The sequence below is a fragment of the Alligator sinensis genome, unplaced genomic scaffold, assembly GCF_000455745.1.
Source record: "Alligator sinensis unplaced genomic scaffold, ASM45574v1 scaffold863_2, whole genome shotgun sequence".
Taxonomy (NCBI): domain Eukaryota; kingdom Metazoa; phylum Chordata; order Crocodylia; family Alligatoridae; genus Alligator; species Alligator sinensis.
In genome coordinates this window covers 717,662-734,693 of record NW_005842780.1, presented here as the reverse complement: position 1 = coordinate 734,693, position 17,032 = coordinate 717,662, and the positions used below count along the sequence as shown (strand labels likewise).

The following is a 17,032-nucleotide window of genomic DNA, read 5'->3' as shown; positions in this document are numbered from 1 at the left end:
TTTCAGTTCAGTCTAGGTCTTTTATTCAAAGTCCTCTGCAGAAAATCAACAGAAAAGCAGTTATTTCCCCAGACTTACAGAACAAACAGTACCCGTCTCTGGGCTTTAAAAGCAAGCCATGCCTTCCGCCAGGCTGCAAAAGCTTTCCAGACTCGCACAAACTTCTTCTGCCCCCTCTCTTTCCCCTCCCCATGTCCCTAGCTGCACCTTCTGGCTTCTACTTTTCCGTAATAGCAGCAGCAGCAACAATAATGAAGATCATTTTTTTAGAAATGGAGAAGGAAACAAAAATGTTTAAGAAAAGGAGTGAATAAAATGAAAAAAGCAGTCAGCAAGACAACACTTTAGAAACTAAAATGTTTATTCTGTTCACCTTTACAGCACTAGTTGGATTAAAAAAAACAAATAAAAATATACTCTGCATTGCAAAAATTTGAACGCGCATTAGAAATCCTTCACTCTGAGTTTTAAACTATGAACTATATAATACAATTACAAAACACACATTGGTATAGAGTTTTCCTCAAGAAACATGTTAGGTGCATTTGCAGCAAAGACACCCTGCAAAAAGATGATCCAAGCCCAACTGCACACACCATAACCCTTCATACTTCTTATACCAATCCCCTGAAGCACCAGGCTTCTATGAGGACAGTTTTTGTTAGTACTCTTAGCAAGCCAGCGCTCACACAAAACTGCAACAGTGCTTATTCTGCAAGGAGTTAGATGGCGAAGTCCCATTACAGCCCTGGCTTGTATTTCCAGTTTCCGCATCTCCTCAACATGCATGCACATCACGCTAAAGCAAATCTTCAAAGTATTCCCTGCAGACTGACAGTTCCTTTGAGGATACATAAGGGGCTGAACCCAAACAGCACAGACAGAATTGAGAAAGTTGCTCCACACAAGAGTGGTAGCTTCCATGGACTTATATATATATTAATTATTACAGGATTAAACCAAGAAAAATGTATTACTGAGGTCCTAGTGTCCCAAGTAGCTATCTATACCCATATCAACACATACGAGCCTTTTTCTGAAGATGTGTCTACCACCTTATTTACAAAGAATTACAGAACATACTGAATCTAGGCTGTACTGTAGCAAGGATCACCTGAAAAAGCAAAACATGCATTTCTGAAATCCTGGAGATAAAATAAAAAATCATGAGCCAATGTAAGTGTATAGGTTTGCCAACATCTCCATCTTTTTTGCATAAGTAACTCTAACACACTAAGGATCTTCCAGCATTTCCACAAAACAGAAATGCAACAGAATCCACACAAAGTACTTTTGAACTAAGAAACAAAAGGAAATCAACAGATTCCACCAGGGCTTTTTCTGTAGGCTTCTTTCATTACTAGTTCTGTCAGAAACCAATCACTTTAAGAAAACAGCTCTTAGCTTCCCAGTACCATTAAAGATATTGGGACCAACAACTAATCAAGACTCATACAGAAGCACAAGTTCTCTCTATTCACAGAGAGCCTCAGACCAGTTAAACAACCAAAAAAAAAAGGCTCTTGAGCCTCCCATGTGCCAAGGTTATTTCATCTTAATAGGATTTCAGTCAGTCCCAGTTCCTAACAGTGCATGTTCTGAAGTAGCTTATGCTGCAGATGATTCTGCCTCCAAACTCAACATTCCTATCTAGTTGTTTCTAAGCAGGGGAGGTCTGGCCCATGCCAGAAACAGTATGCCTTGGAGCATGCACATGAGAGTCTACTGCCATAGGTTTTATCTTTGTATTAGGAATTAAAGCCATCAACTGCCCTGTCTAAGACAAATACTAAGGCCAGTGAGGACTATCTGATAAACATGTAGTTGAATTAGCTTCATGGATAGTATTTACTCCTTGCAGGCGAACTGGCCAGACTGTACCTTCTCATAGGAAGTGCTGATGGTTTCAAGGAATGGATAAAGCTACCAAGAGAGGAGACTATCTTAAAACTGACTTTTAGGGTGAGACTGTTTGACCTTCTAGGGCACTATGACAGTAAATCCATGGAATCAATGTTATAACATTAAAAATATTTTTCACTGGCCAGGAGATAATAAACCTCTATCACTAAGTGCTTTAAAATGACGCTTCCATCAGCTTACTGGGAAGAGAGTAGGGAGATTTCCACTGCAAAGAGCAGATTTTGTGGTATCCTCAATGCACTAGTCCCAACACTGAAGAGAGATAAACAGCTCTTGCTCCAGAGTAGTGAATGTTCCTTCCAGCTGGAGATCTGAGAGTTCATTTTCACAACCACTCAAATTCTGCTCACTCCCCAGACGAGGAGCTGTTGGGCCATCTCTGTGACTGTGCTCAGAAGAACCATTTCTGACATTGCTGCTTTCTATGGAAGAAAGCAAGAATGGAACAGGATTGAGGGACAAGTTATGAACACTTTTTTCCCCACCAGCATGTGCCTCAAAATGCAGTGGGCTTACGTTCTAGAAAATGAGCCTACACAGGCATAACAAACCTCTGTATAGGCTAAGGGTCTAGCATAATAAAGTAATATCAGCTGGTGCAGTTTGAACATTGATCAAATTACCTGAGATGTATGCATGCCTACTAGAATTCTACTTATGTAAAAACTTCCCCGCTACACTACTCCCCTGTCTCTCTCTCTCTACCAGCCAGTCAGGAGTCCACTAGGGAAACAATCTTATTCAGAGTCTTTGTCATTCGGGATTTTACTGACAGTTCAACTTGTGCTAAAACCACACACCTCAACAGCAGCTACATTTGCCAGTCATAGTGGTAATACAGACAGTTTATGCATTGTTATGATCTGCCAAGTCATGTGTCTAACAGCTATAACCTGCTAATCATACCTGCTGCTTCTTTTAAATCTTACTTTTTAGAAGTAGTACTTGGAGTGGTGGGATGGGGCAGTCCCTTTCAGCGCGACTTCTTACCTGGCTTACTAAAGACATATACCTCTTCCCAGGTGTAATTAGCCAAGTTTACAGGCTGCTTCAACCAAGGATCCTCTATCAGTTTTTCAAGAGTTGTGCGCTGTTCCAAAACAGGATGTAAGAGTCCAGAGATCAGATTTATCAGATCTGTGATGTAGAAAAAAAGAAAAAACTACCATGGACAACAAGGAATGAAGCTGCTGGTAACAACACAATAGTGCATGCTGGCTAAACCAGTTTGTGTTCTATACCCCCCCAGCCCATTCAGCTTCTAATCACAGATCCTTCTTACCGTCACCAGCCCCCACGCCCTCTACACTCTTATTTCCAGTTATTTCAGTGTTTTTTCATTCATTATTTGCTTGGTGGTAAGAATGATTTAAGGTAGGAGTGGCCAACCTGTAGCATGAGTGCCACAAGTGATACGGACAGCCTTTGCAAGTGTGGCAAGCGGCAGGCAGCACAGCAGCAGATCGGGCAGGAAGCAGAGCAGCATATCGGGCAGGGGAAAGGGATTGGAGTGGCACTCAGAGAAGATGCAGAGCTAATTGTGGCATGCCTGCCTAAAAGGTTGTCCTCCAGTAAATTAAGGCTTCCAGATTGTACAAAGAGCAAACCAACAAACAGGTAAGATACTGGTGCAAGAGACAAAAACAAGCCACCCACATACACACAGCAGATCTTTTGAGCATGTTATTTTTATTAACTTTCCTTGTGCCCACTAGCTGCCCAAGTCACTTACTTTCAGATTGCTTCCTTCCTACACATTCCTAAATAAGCACCAGCTTTGGTTCACATTTTTGGCTTGGCAATATACTTACAGCTCAGGAAAAGCACCAGCAAATTCCTGCAGTGTTATACAGACACTTTGTATGAATAATAAATTCTTCTAAGACCACCTACAGAGAACTTGCTGATGAAAGACTCATCAGCCCACCACTTGCTTGTTATTTTCTATAAGGAAGCAAGGACAACCATATTTTCCTTTTAGTCCAGGTCATGAAATTAATTCTGAAACCACAAACACAAACAAGCAAGCTGTCACCACATTCCAAAGTGGGCCCATAGAGGTAAGGACATTAATAGGAAGACACCTTACACATCAAGATGTATTGGCTGACAGTGGTTCAAACAGAGCAAGACCTTCATTTGAGCCATGCGAGTGGTTGCTAAGGGCCTTAACTTTATCCAACAGACTGATCTTCCCCACCAAAAATTATTTGTCTAGCCAACTCTTTTTTTTAAATTAATCTGTAAGCTCCTCCAAATGAAGCTCCAAGTTTGAAATGTTGCTAATGCACATAAGCAAAGAGATGCTTCTATAGGTGTAAAATGTGAAAGAACATTCATTAATCAAAGCAAGGGGAGATGCCAATTTAGAAGTCAAAGCCAGATGACAACTGACTTTCAAACTGAAAGCACACAAGAAAAAACAGAAGGGAGCGCTCTCAAAAACAGAGGACACGTGAAGAAATTAAGATACACTGTGCACTTTCTTCAGATCTCCGGAGATCAGTGCAAAACTAACCTTCCGATACAGGGCAAGGAGGATTTAATACAGCCTCCATGGTCTCCTCCAATTCACAGAAGGGATTCTCTCCAAACACTAGCGTGTAAAGGGTGACTCCAAGCGACCACATCTCCAACTCTGGTCCCTCGTAACTACAAAGAGGAATACAAGCCAGGTTACATCCCTCCCTCCCCACCATGGGGCTGGATGAAGCCCCCTTCCCCCTCCCCATTACTGATGGGCAGGGCTCAGGCTGGGCTGCCCCAACTATGCATGGTCAGATGGTGCTTGCCATGCTGGCCCCAGGCACTGGATTGGAACCACCATTTAGCCTCAATCAGACCAAACGCTGTCCATTTGGTCCACCAGGGAAAAAGGTTAAGCACCACTGGCTTAAGCAGACAAAGATGTATGCATACTCTGTTAGGGAACCCATATTGCCTTCATCATAACAGCCATGCACATAGACTCTCACTTTTCCCTCCCACCTTTTCCTCTTTACAAGTTTTGCAGCCAGTCTGGAGAGCATTTTGGCTAGCAAAAGTGAAGTCAGTGTTTGTCACTGACAGTTACCACTCAAGTCTCCCTTGCACAGTTCCAGATCTCAGTCTCACCTGCAGGACTTCCTGCTCTATTAGCTGTGAACCTCTCCTAAATAGAAACTGATAAATTATGCAGTACTGCAAAGCAGTTATGTGACTCAAATTAACAGACACTTTAAGGGAACAGCCAGTTCATTTCACCTATTCACTGTGTACAATGTGACACTAAGGCCTCTGGCACATGTCCATTTAAAGACACCATGAGATCTGTCTGATCCCCAATCCCAACAATGGTGCCTCCTGCCATGACACATGCACATGGCAGGAGGCAAGATTTTGTGATCAGGGATCAGATCCCAATCATGCTACTTCTACTTGCCAGTGTAGGAGCAGCCTGGAATCATAATACTAAGTGCCCCACTGCACTACCAAACTGAAAGCTGGGTGCCTGTGAGATTGGAGTCAGGGCCAACAATCAGCTGATTGTGAGCCCCAGCCCTGTTACACATTCAATTTAAAGCATCATACAAACCAGGCATAAAAAGTGGAACATTTTTATGGCTGGTTTGCCATTTTTGGCACCTTAAATTGGGTACACAGGTACATCCCTTGCCATTTATGCTGCAATTAACACATTAAATCACAGCATAAACACAATGTATAAAGGAGGCCTAAGCCTCATTCACTAAGAGCAAGTACATATATCTGCAACAAGTACCCGGTAGTCAAAGGACAAGACTATTTCCTCCTTCTTCACCCCAGGCCAAAATTGCTGGCCAAAGTTCCAAGACACAGTTAGTTCAGAGGGGGCCATCCCTGCACATAATTCTAACACATCCTCTGTCAGCAGAATGCCATCATTTAATACAGCTAGAATGATGGTAGCATGCATCATGCAGAGCTAGAAGTGCCATTTTGCAGATCTACAGGCCCCAAAGCCTGCACAGGTTAGGTGGCTGAATAGGTGTTCCAAGGTCTATATCACTTGCTGGTGGCCTGAAGAAAATAATGGTTCATCCCCTCTCTTCCAGCTGCTATACAAGTAAAGGTTATTCATTATTAAAAACTACCTGGAATCCCATGTAAACAGCTGGAAATAAGAAGAAAAAGCTACTAGTCTCTACCAGCAATCCTTGCTTGTCAGGAGGTGGAAAGAAAAGCCTCCTTCAAAGACTGGACCTACAAATGGTTCTGAAACCAGCAGCCTCCAGTTGGAAAGGTACATTCAAAAAAGGAGGAGAAAAAAATTGATGCCTGGGCAACACATACAGGTCAGTAGTACCTGAAGCACCAAGAAGGTGCATGCAGCAGGAGGACTATGGAGAAACATATGCTGAGCAAGAAACAGATGTACAGGGAAGCAAGCAGGAAGAGGGGAGCAGAGATGAGAGTGGGAGATGACAAGGAAACCAAACGGAGGTTCCCAATGAGAACTAAGGCCAGTCTATATGCATTATCCCCAATTAACACCATGTGTAGACTCTGACTGCAGGTCAAGAGAGTCTACAGCAGTGTCAAAAATCAGAAATATCTGTATATAGAGAAGCCCTTAGAAGTAGTTTCAGCCATAGCATCTGTTCCAGAGTCTTCCTGACATTTTTGTTGATTTGAGACAACCCCTTTCTTTGATGGATCACAAGAATCAAAAGAAATCTGGCTGTTTCCTTCCTTGTACTACGAGAAGGAGAGCTGTGATCTCACCCACTCATTTTCCTCTGTCTTCAGTGCATAGCTGACATGGAAAACAAGTATTTTGCTCAGGTTTATTACATACGGATTGCCAGAAAGCACTTCTGGTGAGCAGTACTCAATTGTTCCACAGAACGTGTAGAAGAGTTTGCCAGGTTCCAGATAAGCAGCTGAGCCAAAGTCAATCAGTTTGATCGAGAAGTCTTCTGCAATGATTACGTTCTCATCTTTGATATCCCTGTGGATGATATTTCTGCAGTGGAGATAACCCACAGCTGACACCAGCTGAAGCAAAAGAGGAATAGAGGTCATCATACACCTAAGCAAAGGGCTCATCCAGAAAAATACACAGCACATCAGAATTTTTTTAGGCATATTTTTTTCTCAGTTTTTTACTTTAATAGACAGTCCATAAGATAGGGAACTATATCAAACCAGAAATGGCTGTCCTAGTATTTTATCACTGGAATTAGAAAGCCCTCTGCAAAGATATGTGGATGCAAATTAAGATTTCTCCCTCCAAAAACATCAGGCATAATTACAATGCACTGTAGCCATGTTGTGCTGTTTACCTGGGGTTCAGAATGCCTGCAATTGCTGTCACTTTCTAGTCTTTTTTTCCCTAATCTAAACTTTGACCAGAGAGTCACTTATTTTTCCAATAGCACTTTTCCCATCATTACAGGCCAACAAGGAATTTTAGAAATATTTTTCATGTATAAACATAAAAAATAAACATATATACAATTAAGACAACACAATGAGATTTTATATAAGATGTTTTCACTCCTGAATATGAAGTCACCTTCTGCATGATTGATTCCACAGTTCCATAATTGTCTCTCAGTTTGATCACCAAGTCTAGTGCTGAACATTAATTTTGTGCTACCATAATCCAATCAAGCAGGAAAAGCAGGTAAGCAGGGGAGAGTGCTCCTGGTCATTACACTTATACTTACTGCTGACAGAAAAGCATAAACTTTTAATGAGGCTTCAGCAAAATCTAACTCTTTTTTTTTCTTCAAAAAAAGAAGTTCCCCTCCTGCCACCCCAAATCAGACAGTGGACTTTTAAAAAGTTAGTATTTCACACCACTAGAAATCAGCACTTCAAAATATCCAAACAGTGTTGAGCACCATCACAGAAGTATAGCAAAGCATACAGATTAGTCCTTACAAATGAAATAGAACTCCTGTGTTAGCCAGGTTTCCCTGTCATATAGAGATATGCTTTATTTCAAAACAGGTCTCACCTGTCTGAATATATAACTGACCAAGGGCTCATCCAAGTTCGGTTGATTGTCAATGAATGTAAAGAGATCCAGACCTGATCCATGTTTCTCCATCACTAATTGGAAAAAAGATCCATTTTCTAAGACATCCAGCACCTATAAACAAAAGGCACCCCATAGAATGCTTTGGTCCTCAAACCAGTTTACAAATAGTAACCTCTAAGTCAAGGGTAGGGAACCACTGACCCGGGCGCGAGAGTGTGGCATGCAAAGACATTTTGTTTGTCGTGCGTATCTCAAGGCAAACAGAAGGGAATGGGCCAGGGCACTGCCCCCAGAACGATCAGGCCCCTCGATGCTACCCCGCCGTCCACCCCCGGCACACCAACATATTACAAGTCAAGGTTGTGGGTGTTTTTGGCACTTGGCCCAAAAACATTTTCGAATCCTGTTCTAATTATAATTTTTAAAGAACTAAAACTAAATGACTCATTTTAACATATACTAATATCTTTGTTTCAAAGGGAAGATTTTGCTTCAGTTGAAAAAGTGAAGGACAGAAATCTAAACAAGTAAATTACTCCTGAGAACAATAAATATTAAGCCATTCCCATGCCACGCGAAAATGTGAATTGTTAATTTAAAAAATCCACTATTTTGGTGCTGAAAATATAAACCTCTCTCAGATCCACTTTCATATCTGTGCTCCCAACATATGTCTGGGGCAACAGTCACTAGACAAGTGATAACATGCCACAACATGCTTTCTGAAGGAAAGCGTTACAGCCAATTTCCTTTCTTCTTCAGGAAGCAAGGTATGATGTGATATTCCTATTCTTGCAGGCAGAGATCAATCAGCTGCTGGCTGTCATACAGGGGAAGCCACTACATGCATTTTTCAAGCAGCTATCTGTGCTCCAAATACAGCTGCTCGGCAAATTATTTAAACAAAAACATAAGCAATTAGAGACACTTAACAACTCTTACAGGGAACCAGGCACTATTATTTGTGACATACTAACAACCAAGGGGTTAAACCTGGACTTAGGTTAGATTAGAACAGGGGTTAGAAACACCGGCACGCATGCCGAGCATGGCACACAAGTCCATTTTGCTCGGCACACCACAGCCAGCCCCAGCTCTGGGTAGCTGCTACCAGCAACAGAGCCTGGGCTGCTCCCAGCAGGGCTTGCAGCATCCCAGCTGCCTACATCCCAGAGTCAGGGCTGGCTGCAGGCTGCAAACAGCTGCACCGAGCTCTGGAGCCCAGGCATCAGCTCCGTACCGGTGCGTGCACGCGCACCTTGAAGCAGGCGGTGGGGGAGGGGCCTGAGGCAGAGCAATCTCAATCTCTCCCCTGCTCCCAGCATAGAGCTGGTGACTGGGCTCTGGAGGTGCGCGCGCAGTCGCCGCCAGCATGGAGCTGATGCTGGAGCTGTGGAGACCAGGGCTGCTCTTTGCAGCCTGCCCGCTGCTTGCTGCAGCTGCCCAGAGCCCAGGCTGGCTACAAACAGCTGCGCCGGGCTCCAGAGGAGGCAGGGGGCAAGGGGCAGCAGGGCTGGGGGGACAGGGGCACAAGCAGGGCATCCTCCCATGTACCCCTTGCCCTCATTTTGTTTTTCTGGCCTGCTTGCCCTCTGGCACCTTCCAATGTAGGCATTGTGGTGTTTTTTGGCACTCTGGCCAAAAAACATTGCCTACCCCTGGATTAGAACAATGAGCCAAGGCAACAACATGCTTTCTACAAGTCAACTAAACTGGTCTGCCAACACTGCACTCCTAACCCACCCCAAAATGGCCTTCAACACATACATTGACATTAGAATAGTCACTGTACCAGAATAAAAAAAAGGATGGATATTTCAGCTTTGTAACACTTTCTGAATAAAGAAAAAGATAGAGCCTGTCAGTATTTTCAGTGCCCAGTGTGGAGTTCTACTTCCCTTTAGTTCAAGAATTTATAAAGTGAACATCAAGCTCTGGTTTAAGCTCCTTTATGTTATCAGCTCACTGCATCCAGAAATAAGTCCACTAAGAACATCAAAGTAACAGGTATGCAAGATGTTCAAAAGAAGGCTTCACCAGTTTCATGGTGATCAGTTTGAGCCCCTGATGAGAGCAAATGTCAATAAAACAGGTCCTTCATATCTTGTGTGAATTACCCATCTTTTTCTACATATCCCCAGAAATCTAAACAGTAGGTTAATTTCTCAAGGATCAACTCTGAGACAGGGAGAGTAACAGACAATCATTATCTACTCAGACCTTTCTATAAACTTCAGAAGTTTTCTTTCAATTAAAAATCCCATAAAAGAACTCATCTTCTATTTAAAGAAAATACTAGCTAACCAGAATGAGTCAGATGAACACCGTGACAGTCATGCAAAATTTAAAAGCCACTCTTAACTGAAAGGCAAGGATTTTTTGTGGGTGATAGATTTTATTGGATCAACTGCATGGCTGGGATGAAGTCAGACAAGTTTTTGAATGCAAGACATTCTTCAACAGGTCTGCTGTTGAAGAACTGTAACTATAATCCCTAGACCATCATGACTGCAACCTCACTCCAACACTACCATTTTCAACTGTAAAAAGTCTGTTTCCTGCCATCAAAGCAATGTGTCCTAGAAAGAAATCTGGACACAAACTGAACCAGAGAACTCCCGTATGGCATGAACGCAGGTACCCCTCATTTTGTGGAACACTCACAATACTCCCCATGCTGAATAACACATAGTAATCAGTCTTAATATCTGCATGATCAGATTTGCATAAAGATCATTAACCATAGCAAACATTACCAAACGTTTGAGAGCCGACTAGCCAGAGGGCAAGCTTCTTAAATTAGGCAAGTCTAACCAGTCTGTTAAAGACCCTAAGGCTGTTTTACTGTGATCAGAAAGTGTTTTGGTCAGTTTGTTTTAAATCTCAGAATTAATTTAGTAAAATCATATTAAGCATATGCAAAAATATGAATATTCGTTATGATTGCTACTTAAAAAGCTAAAGGACAAGGAGTTCTATCCATGGAAAACTGCTTCCTGATCCAAGATTAGTTTGAAAGACAGGAAAAAACTGAAGGCAATTTGAACCTTAAAAGCTGGGAGCTCTTAATATGTTATGTACCTTAATAATGTTGGGGTGCTGCAGCCTTTTTAGGACTGCAATCTCCTGAGTAACTTTCCCCAGCTCAGGATCTTCTACCCAGCAGTCTTCCAACACCTTCTCTTTCCAAATGAACTTCACAACAACCTGTACATATAATAAAATACAAGTGGACTAAAATGATTACAACCTTCTTAAGTTCTCCAACAGGCTGTTTTGCAAAGGGTACCCAGTAATTCAGAAAGTTAATGACAAAAATGCTGGTGACTTTCACATCTGCATTAACTGCAAATCCTTTCTTAATGCACCAACATTTGGATTCTAGAAGTAATCCAGTATGTGCTACCCACTGTTCTTAACACATACATCACCACTTGCTTTCAAATGGTTCTCTGAACTTAGTTCTACTTCTCTTATCAATCAAAACTAGGGCACTCCCATTGAAGCTATGGGAGTTGAATTGTAAAGCTAAGCACACACTTAGGTCACTGAAGGATCAGGGCCTCATATGCAGTTTGCCTCTCTCTCTCTCTCTATACTTCTTGAGGAGCTAACTCCAGGGTATTTGTTGAGATCCAGGCCACAATTCTCTCAGACTTTCAATTAACTGAATTAGACTCAAAATGGTTAGCAGCCTATTTGCCCATACCCTATTTGACAAGGACATACTAATCAATCTGAATCCCTTCCTGTCTAGACTGCCAGTGGCAAAGGGTTTTGGTAGCTTGGGGTTGGTATTCTGTTCCACGATACCCTGGCTCTTTCAATAATTGTATTACATAAATAAATATTTCTCCTTCACCTCCTCATCCTTATTCTTGCACCTCGCAGTCCAGACAAAGCCAAAAGCTCCTTTGCCAATGAGACTAACTGTATCATATTTTTTTGCATACTCTCCCTCGCAAGCCCTCAGTCTTTCCAGCTCTTCAGCTCTTCGGGAGTTCTCAAACAATGGTGTTGTTCTGATCACCTGAAATAGGAAGTATAGAAAAAAGTGAATGAGCAAATGAATAAAACGTTTATAAAAATGAAGAAAAAGCTATTTAAATGGAAGGTTCGTTTTCACAACTACAGGGAAGATTGCCAGTTTAACTCTGATAAAAAGACGTACACATATTATAGGAACTGGACTAAAAGTTTTTTCCTTTAGTTCAGCAGCTCAACTCCCACAGTTTTCTAGACTGGAGAATCCAGAGAATGGAAGAGAAACAGAAGAAAATGCACTTTGATAATTATGCAAATTTCTACAGGTAAGGAAAATCACCTTAAATTACCACCACAAGATAGATGGCCACATTATCATCTGAACAAGGAACTGGATCACTTCAACATTTTAACTTGTTCAGCTGTAGATGTTCTCAACAGTCAGAACCATGGAGGTTTTAAAACCCAGTCAGGATAATTTGTTTCGTTGACCTAAAATATAGCATAGAATTCCACAGCTGTGCATGCCACGTTGAAGTGTGAAAGTATTTTTTTACTGGTTCTAAATGTAATGCCCATTAGTTTAATAAACTATTCTGTGCCACCTTTCATTTAGTAATCATTACAGAGTGACTGAAGAGGTTCTTTTGGATATATTCTGGAATTTGGAATACTTCAGTCAAGCCCATTCTCTTTTGTTCTTTTTATAATTAAAAAAATCCACTTTAATTGGATTAGGGTTTAAATCCCACGGTACTGTATATTGTTTTGGCAGGGGAAGAGAGAGAGAGAGAGAGAGAGAGAGCATACACATTTAACTGTGTATTCACCCTATTTCATACTTTGTTTAAACACACTCAAAGAAACCTATTTTTTTTTAAACCATTGTATGCTGCTTTACATTGACCTATCTAGGAAAGTTTCTGTTAAGCATATACAAAACACACCATCGTGCTTCTCTGTACTGAGGAGTGACATTTGTAACTGTTGAAACTTAAAAAAACCCCTAGGGTATGTCCCCATAAGCATACGTGGTCAGGGGCACGCGTTTCCCCTGGGACAAATAGCAGCAGCACCCCCCCTGCACACACTCCAATGCGCAGCAGAGGGACCTGGGCAGGGTAGGGGAGGCTGGGGCCAGCACCTGTGCTGACCCTGGCAGCCTTACCTGGGGTCCTGGGCCAGGACAGTGGCAGTGCTGAGCTGGCTGCTTGGAGCCTGGCTGGCAGCCAGACTATGGGTCTGATTAGCCAGGCTCCAGTTTCTGGCAATGTGTGCTGCTGCCACATGTGCTACGCCACTTTTTCTTAGTAGCATTTTGTTTTTTGACACTAGAATCTCCTGGTGTCAGAAAACAAAACAAAACACCCCCCCACCAAAAACACCATGCTGCAAATTAGAAGCACCACATGCGGTTTGCAGCACCTCAAATGGCTTTGAGGCACTACAAACAGCATGTGCACGTTTGTGAAGATGCACCCCTGCGTTTATATTCCTAAAACCCTAGGATAACCATATCATAATCTTTACAAAATCCAAGTTTAAAAAAGGTAACCTTGGGGAATCACCATTTATTGGATCTAGAAAAGTCACTGATGTCTGTTTTTATCAGATTAGAATAATGCTATTTTCCCATTAGAGGAATTACACTGGTTAGAGCATGTCAGATTTGCAATTTACTATTAATAGAACAAGCTATGTTCTAGTAAACTAAAAAACAGTCCTAAGAAATGCTGTGTTAGGTTCCACTCTGTTCCATGCATGCATTATCATGTCCTTGATAATCCTCCATATATTGTGCTGAAGGCCCATTACTGGCAGCCTGAACCAACGGCATATTACCTTGAGATACGTCAGTTTGCTAATATTTCTTTAGCCAAGTATTTCCTTTTTTTAAAACTTAGCACTTTCATAAATCAGTACTAAGAGAGACGAGGTGATGGGGAGGGAGGAAGAAAGGCTCCATTAATAAGGCTAGGGAAAGTCATGCAAATCTTTGTACATGGCCATGCAGTACACCCGATATAAAGCTTTGGATGAAATGTGCCAGTGTAACTAAGCTGATTTGAAAACTGGTCTTGTTAGATTGGTTCAAACCTCTACTCTGGACTTAAAATACTACACTGAACTAAACCAGTTTATCTTGTCTGAATATTGAAGACAGTCCAAAACATCTAAGCTCTCCAAAAAACTTGCAGAATAGAAAGTTGTTTAAAAAAAAAAAAAAAAGAAAAGAAAAGAAAAGAAAAAGGAAGGTTTGTTATGTTAACAAAATGTCCTTCATTTCTACAATACGTATCATGGGTCAAAACAGTAACAATATTTTCCCCAACTTAAAAAGCCACTACAAAGCATATTTTCATTTCAGCTTCAGCTTGGGGAGGATGCAGAAAGAAGAGAGAGACTTTCAATCATTAGGTGATAGAGTTACTCACTTCTCCCAGACTGAATGCAGACAGATCTGCTACAGACTGGGCAGAACTGGTTAGACTGGAGAGCAAAAGCTGAGTCTTTGCCGCTGCTTCTTTTTGGCTCTGAAGGAGGTCTTTCACCACCCAGACGCAAATGAGTGTAGCAGGGTCCTGCAGTTCCACACGCTTCACTTCAAAGAGTATGCCTTCAGAAACACAGGTCCCATCAGACAAGCATTCAGACCCAGTTAGAACAGTGTTACATCAGAATAAGACACCCCCACAAACAGAAAGAGAGTTAACTAGTACACAGAAAGGATTCAGCCAGCTACTCTGATACTTAAGATTAGAAGCCATTAAGATTTTCCACTTTATGCTCAAATTCCAAAACTCCTTCCTAAACTAATTCCTGTTGACATGAAAAGGAATTTGCCATCTAATGAAGTTTAAGTGACTGTTAGTCAAGCTGTTATAGATCTTTAAGAACAACCAGGGAACAGAAGTGACTTCAGCGTGAGAAGTAGCAAGTTGATGTAAAGGTCTGTCACAGGGGGAACTATGGAGGGAGCCATTGAACCACAAACAGTATGCATAGGAGGTTACTGAATTGAGCTGAAGGAGCAAGCAAAATCTGTTTCAGCAGATTCACAGTTTTAGCAGCTTTCAGTTAAAAAGGCTATTACGACAAAGAGTCTCAAGTGTGTTTTGAACAATATCTAAGACTCTTACACAGAATTAATTTTTAGAATAGGTTACTTTTCATCCTTTGCTATTTACTTTTGCATTTCACGCTGTGTGGAAAATGAAAAAAGACTGGCCCTCAGCATAATGTTTTTCCCTAAGAAATGCCAGTCTCCTTTCTCCTGACTTTAAACCTCTAACCTACAACTCACTGCATTGCTTCACGAAGGAAAGAAATACCCAGTCAAGAGCTTCAAAAGGACAAACAAAGTCTCATTTTTTTCACTCACTCAGTCGAGAACTATCCCTGTGATAGCAGTTCCCAGCATAGCTGCCTTCCAGGATCTCAGTCAGGAGAGGTGCTGCTGGGGACAGCATGCCTTCTTGTTTCACGGGGGTGGACGTTACTTGTGTCTTTAAGTTCTGCTGCCCTAACATTGGATGTTCTTCTCGGGAATTCACATCAGCATTTAGTGGGCTCCTGCTTAGATGTTCCCTCATGTTCTCTGCAGAGGTTTCAGACCCTGTAGTAGAGACGTTAAAGGATTCTTTCTGAGCATTTTCTAAATGTCTACTGGAGTTCTGCCAACACTGGCCACCAGTGGAGGAAACACCACTTAACAGCTGTTCTCCCTGTTCACTTGAAGAGGCACTGTTCTTCTGAGCATGGATGCTGTTCACATTTAAACCACAGTCCACTGCATAGGACAAGGCTTTCTTCACAAGATCCAAAGCAGCACTTGAACCATTGGCTGATGGCAGCCCTGCATTAATATTCAGATCTAGTTCCCCGAGGCCAGAGCAAACACAATTCAGTTCAGTGGCCAGTTCTTCATTTTCTTTGTCCTTAGTAGCAACTGCTGACACAGTGGCATCACAAACTGTTAGACTTCCTGAACACATATTACAAGAATTCTTCTTTCCACCTTGTGGGAAGAATGAAGTTGCATTCAGCATACAGGTTTCTACTGTAACATACTCAGAGCTGGAGTTTTTAAAAACAGACTCTAAGTTTGTATTTGACACACGGGCTTGCATGTCTTGTTTGCAGTCAGTTTTTGCTCCAAGCCAAGTTTCATCCAATGTTGGTGTCCCAAAGGAGAGACAAGTAATGTCAGAAGGTCCAATCAAAGTGGTATTGGTTCCAAGATGGTCTTTTAAAGTGCAGGGAACAGGAATTGAAGCAGCAGCAGCTGAAGTAGCCATTCCTGGAGATTCAGTAGAATGCTGACACTCTGTAGTTTCACATGGTGATACAAAGCTCTGTTCACTGTTCAGATCTGGATGCCCATCTTGTAACAAGCCAGACAAGCTACTGGCACCATTGACATTCACCTTCAGTGTCTCAGGTGGTACCAGACATGCATCGTCTCTCAAGTGGACTTGTATGCCTGGACCTATAACAGATTGCTCTGAAACAGATGGTTTAGAAGAGTCTGCTGCAGAAAGGATCTGGTTCAAGTTATTAAATTCTGCAGTTTTGTTTGCACTGAAGACTCTGTCATATTGGCTGTCAAGCAAAGACAGTTTGTCATGGGCTGGCAAGCCATCAGCATCAATGTAGTTCACACTGCAGGGATAAAAAAGTACTGGTTGTGTAAAAGTCACAAAAAGAACAAGAAAGGTCAATGCACAGACCTCCACTAACCATTTAACCTTTTCATTTGTCCTTTTTAAGACTCAAACAAAAAAATTAAACACACTTTTGGTGCTAACTTTGCACCTTGTGGCAAGTTGAAAATTTTAATGTAGTAGAGCAGCAGATGGGACTGGACATTAAATGTAGTTCCAGTAGAGCCCTAAGAAACAGGTCTAAAACAAGAAAGAACTTTCCGCAATGAAATGAAAATAAGCTGCAGCCTAGGGGGATGACATAACTTCTCTCTAATTCACTTATTTCTGACTACTTAAGTTCTCAGGTTTAATTTTATCTAATAGTATTACTATTGCTGCAGCACCTAGGAACACTAGTAATTGATCAGCAACCCGAAGTGCCAGGCACTGCATAAATATACAAAATAAAGCA

General features: G+C 41.8%; 1 protein-coding gene across 4 annotated transcripts in view; it reads right to left on the bottom strand.

Moving 5' to 3' along the window:
- Positions 1-364: 364 nt before the first annotated feature.
- PASK (PAS domain containing serine/threonine kinase) overlaps positions 365-17,032 on the bottom strand; it is a 33,150-nt gene continuing 16,482 nt past the window's right edge. For 3 of the 4 annotated variants that reach the window (XM_006034887.3, XM_006034886.3, XM_025216992.1), the window contains exons 10-18: positions 15,297-16,576; positions 14,350-14,531; positions 11,793-11,960; positions 11,012-11,137; positions 7,907-8,041; positions 6,740-6,939; positions 4,442-4,575; positions 2,914-3,060; positions 365-2,345 (exon numbers count right to left, since the gene is read on the bottom strand). In XM_006034887.3, coding sequence (XP_006034949.1) covers positions 2,164-2,345; positions 2,914-3,060; positions 4,442-4,575; positions 6,740-6,939; positions 7,907-8,041; positions 11,012-11,137; positions 11,793-11,960; positions 14,350-14,531; positions 15,297-16,576 — 2,554 coding nt within the window. In that variant the 3' untranslated portion in view covers positions 365-2,163. The remainder of the gene's footprint in view (positions 2,346-2,913; positions 3,061-4,441; positions 4,576-6,739; positions 6,940-7,906; positions 8,042-11,011; positions 11,138-11,792; positions 11,961-14,349; positions 14,532-15,296; positions 16,577-17,032) is intronic. The other variant, XM_025216993.1, reaches the window with a different exon arrangement.